Consider the following 4,689-nt stretch of genomic DNA (forward strand, 5'->3'; position numbering starts at 1 on the left):
TACTACTTGAGTAAAAGTATCTGGTTTTGGGCCTCCCGAGTGGCGCAATGGTCTAAGGCAATGCATCGCAGTGCTAGCTGTGCCACTAGAGATTCTGGGTTTGAGTCCTGGCTCTGTCGCAGCGTTGTTCGGGTTAGGGGAGGGTTTGGCCGGCAGGGATGTCTTTGTCCCATCGCGCACACTAGCAACTCCTGTGGCGGGACGGGCGCAGTGTACGCTGACACGGTCGCCAGGTGCACAGTGTTTCCTCCGACACATTGGTGCGGCTGGCTTCCGGGTTAAGTGGGTATTGTGTCAAGAAGCAGTGCGGCTTGGTTGGGTTATGTTTCGGAGGACGCACGGCTCTAGACCTTCGCCTCTCTGAGTCCGTACGGGTTTTGCAGCGATGAGACAAGACTGTAACTACCAATTGGATACCACGGAAAAGGGGTAAAAAGTAACCCCAAAAATATTTTTTTAAATAAAAAGTATCTGATTTTAAATGTATTTAAGTATAGTGGTGGAAAAAGTACTCAACATGCTATACATCAAATTCCTTATATTAAGCAAACCAGACAGCATGATTTTATTGTTTTATTTAATTTATGGACAGACAGGGGGCACACTCCTGCACTAAGACATCATTTACAAACTCATTATTTGTGATTAGTGATCAGAGGCAGTAGGGATGACATGTTATATCGATAAGTGGGTGATTTGGACCATAATTCTGTCCTGCCTGATCATTCGAAATGTAACGAGTGCTTTTTGGTGTCAGGGAAAATGTATGGGAGTAAAAAGTACATATTTTCTTTAGGAATGTAGTGGAATAAAAGTTACAATTGTCAAAAAATATAAATATTAAAGTACAGATACCTCTTAAAACTACTAAAGTTGTACTTAATAAATGTATTTTTATATAAGTACTTTACACCACTGTAGATGGGTTAAAATAGTTTTCTAGGTCAAACCGTTCGGCACTACAGACATTTGTGAGAGGACCAATTTTCGGGATGTCTCATGATCTGACCAACACCGCTCTAGCTCTGCCACCTTTCACTGCAGATGTGGAAGGGCGACATCGGCAGATGCAGTGGATTAAAATGCAGCCCATGCAAAAAACAGATATCTCTAGTTTAAACTGACATTTTTTTATGCAGATTTTTTTCTAATGACAATTCGATTTCTGATGATGCAGAGTCACATGGAGCACAACAATATGGATCCTATATATGGCAGCCTATAGACCAGCAGCACTGGTAGTTGTAGTAGTCAGCATGGGTAGGCTCAGAGATCTGTATGTAATGATGACATGCTTATGTCTCCACAACAATGGGAGTCGTTGTCCCAAGAGCAGGCGACAAGCATAGGTCCAAAATAAGCCCATAGAAACTCATTGGGCTTATTTTAGAAAGATTTTGGCGAGAGTGGAACCTCTCTCTTCGCCGCTTCCTCTCTGGAAGGCTGTAGCGCAGATAATAGGCCTACAGTAGGCGAATCTAGGCAATGCATGCCAACGTTTTGTTTTGTACAATTATTGCAATTATGCCAAGGCCTATGCATTAAAATGTACAGAGAAAGTATAGGGCTAATGCCACGGTAAAGCACAAAACATAAACAAAGCCACAGTGATGTAGTCTTCTTTATGCAAGTAATGGATTATTCAGTTGACAACCCACAGGGGGTGCTATAGGCCTGGATAATTTCAATAATTTATGCCAGGCCATCAAAGTGATACAATTGGGGGTGTTTTCTAGTCAGTCTTTCTGAATATAACTTACTTGCCTATAATTAACCTGTAGACAGATTATTTATATATAATATTGTTACTATCATAGGGTTTCCTATGCCTAATTGAGGGGCAAACATTACTTCTTCAATATACAGGTAACTGCCAAAATAAAGAAAACATACAAAGGATACAAAGTATATTGAAAGCTGCTGCTTCCACACAGGTGTGGTTCCTGAGTTAATTAAGCAATTAAGATCCCATCATGCTTAGTAGCTGCCTTATTTTTATTTGTTTTATAATCGTTCTCTGTAGAGGGAGCAGCTAGTTTTTACATATTGTGTAATATGAGTGCGGTATACAGCTCATTGAGTGCGGTCTTAGTGACAGCATCGGTCTGTGGTGGTATGTAGACAACTATGAAAAATACAGATAAACTCTCTAGGTAGATAGTGTGGTCTACAACTTATCATGAGATACTCTACCTCAGGCGAGCAAAATCTCTACACTTCCTTAGATATCGTGCACCAGCTGTTAATTACAAATATACATAGACCGCCACCCCTTGTCTTACCAGAGGCTGCTGTTCTATCCTGCCGATACTGTGTAAAACCCACCAGCTGTACATTGTTCATGTCGTCGTTCAGTCACGACTTAGGAAAAATAAGATATTACAGTTTTTTATGTCACGTTGGTAGTTTAATCTTGCTCGTAGGTCATCGATTTTGTTTTCCAATGATTGCATATTTGCCAATAGAACGGATGGCAGTGGGGGTTCTCCGAAAACAGCTGCAAACTCCGCCCCCTTTTTCTCTGTCTTCTCTTCACGCAAATGACGGGGATTTGGGCCTGTTCCTGGAAAAGGAGTATATCGTTCACATCGGACTCGTCAGACACTTTAAAGGAAAAAGCTTCTACCAGTTCGTGGTGAGTAACCTCTGTTCTGAGTTACAAACAATGCAAAAAAACAAACTAATTAACTGTCTAATTGTCATTCTCCTCTCTTTCATGTTGACGAAACGGTCTACTCTGTCATACAGTACACACTTTTATTTTTTGTTGTCCTAGGTTATTCATGGGCAACGTTAGCTACTTAACATTAGCCTTCTACATCTAGCTACATGTTGCACCAGGACCATTCACAGTTGAGCTCACTTAGTTTAGCTCAACGCTGACTGGCATATTTTTAAAACTTTTTTTTGTCAAGGGAGGCCAGATGCAAGTAGGCTTCCCTTACCTTCAATGCTACCGGTGGCAAAAATGTCTTACTTGTTTGGAACCGGACCGTGGATCGTCGCCGGAGGAACCGGACCGTGGATCGTCGCCGGGGACTGCGGACTGTAGATCATCACCGGAGGCTCCGGACTGGGAACCCTCGCAGGAGGCTCTGGACTGGGAACCCCCGCTGGAGGCTCCGGACTGGGAACCCCCGCTGGAGGCTCTGGACTGGGAACCCCCGCTGGAGGCTCTGGATTGCAGACCGTCGCTGGAGGCTCTGGATTGCAGACCGTCGTTGGAGGTTCTGGACCGCAGACTGTCGATGGAGCATCTGGACTGCCGACCGTCATTGGAGGTTCCGGACTGTGAAACGTCGCCGGAAGCTCTGGACTGGGAACTGTCGCCAGAAGCTCTGGACTGGGAACTGTCGCCGGAAGCTTGGTGCGTGGGGCCGGCACTGGTGGTACCGGGCTGGTGACACGCACCTCAGGACGAGTGCAGGGAGGAGGCACAGGACGTACTGGACTGTGGAGGTGCACTGGAGGCCTGATGTGTGGGACCGGTACAGGTGGCACCGGGCTGGTGACACGCACCTCAGGGTGAGTGCGGGGAGGAGGCACAGGACGTACTGGACTGTGTAGGCGCACTGGAGGCCTGATGCGTGGTACAGGTACAGGTGGCACCGGGCTGGTGACACGCACCTCAGGGTGAGTGCGGGGAGGAGGTACAGGACACACTGGGCTATGAAGGCGCACTGGGGATACAGCGCATAGAGCCGGCACAGGATATTCTGGACCGAGGAGGCACACTGGAGACCAGGCGCGCTGAGCCGGCACAACCCGTCCTGGACAGATACCCACTTTAGCACGACAAGTGCGAGGAGCTGGCACAGAACGCACCGGGATGTGAATGCGCACTGGAGACACAGTGCGTATCACCGCAAAACATGGTGCCTGACCGGTCACACGCTCCCCACGGTGAGTACGGGGAGTTGGCTCTGGTTCACCCCTCAACTTTCGCCGCCCACTCCTCGCTCAATCTGTCCCAATATTCCTCCTCGGTCTCTGACTCACCCCTCAGCGTCGCCGACCCTCTCCGTGTGCCCCCCCCAACATTTTTTGGGCTGTCTTTTGGGCTTGCGTCGTGGCCGCGAACCCTGGCGTCGTCGCTGTTGTTCCCTCGCTGCCTCCGCCTGCTTCCATGGCAGGCTTCTGTCTCCTGCCATAATCTCGTCCCACGTCCAGGATGTCCTCCACTCCTGGCTTTCCTCCTGGGTACGCTGCTTGGTCCGTTGTTGATGGGATCTTCTGTCACGATAGTCATAATAACTGGACCAAAGCGCAGCGTGATCTGGGTTCCACATCTTTATTGCTATGTGAACCTCAAAGCAAAGCAAAACAATAAACGAACAAAACGAACCGTGAAGCTACAATAGTGCTCACAGGCAACTATACATAGTCAAGATCCCACAAAGCACAAAGGGGAAATGGCTGCCTAAATATGATCCCCAATCAGAGACAACGATAAACAGCTGCCTCTGATTGGGAACCATACCAGGACAACATAGAAATATAATTACCTAGATGACCCACCCTAGTCACACCCCGACCTAACCAACATAGAGAATAAAAAGCTCTCTATGGTCAGGGCGTGACACATGACAACGTCAACAGTGAAGAGGCGACTTCGGGATGATGGCCTTCTAGGCAGAGTTCCTCTGTCCAGTGTCTGTTCTTTTGCCCATCTTAATCTTTTCTTTTTAT

The 4,689-nt window shown here is 47.2% G+C and overlaps 1 protein-coding gene across 1 annotated transcript; it reads right to left on the minus strand.

Annotated features, from left to right (window-relative positions):
* Positions 1–595: 595 nt before the first annotated feature.
* LOC139572608 (uncharacterized) lies at positions 596–4,289 on the minus strand. Its single transcript, XM_071395302.1, has 3 exons — positions 4,000–4,289; positions 2,978–3,952; positions 596–2,563 (listed from the first exon to the last, which is right to left on the minus strand). Exons 1-3 carry the CDS (start codon positions 4,287–4,289, stop codon positions 2,533–2,535), a joined length of 1,296 nt encoding a protein of 431 aa, XP_071251403.1. The 3' UTR covers positions 596–2,532.
* Between the last annotated feature and the right edge of the window lie 400 nt (positions 4,290–4,689).

Source organism: Salvelinus alpinus, chromosome 4 (genome assembly GCF_045679555.1).
Source record: "Salvelinus alpinus chromosome 4, SLU_Salpinus.1, whole genome shotgun sequence".
In the NCBI taxonomy this organism is placed as follows: domain Eukaryota; kingdom Metazoa; phylum Chordata; class Actinopteri; order Salmoniformes; family Salmonidae; genus Salvelinus; species Salvelinus alpinus.

Bases quoted from the DNA above. Each gene is read 5' to 3' on its own strand.
- LOC139572608 (XM_071395302.1), bottom strand. From the start codon at position 4,289: ATGTGGAACCCAGATCACGCTGCGCTTTGGTCCAGTTATTATGACTAT. The intron at 3,953-3,999 runs GTGAGTCAGAGA...TTGAGCGAGGAG, and splicing joins AGGGTCGGCGACGCTGAGGG to TGGGCGGCGAAAGTTGAGGG. The intron at 2,564-2,977 runs GTAAGACATTTT...CTCCTTTTCCAG, and splicing joins CACGGTCCGGTTCCAAACAA to GAACAGGCCCAAATCCCCGT.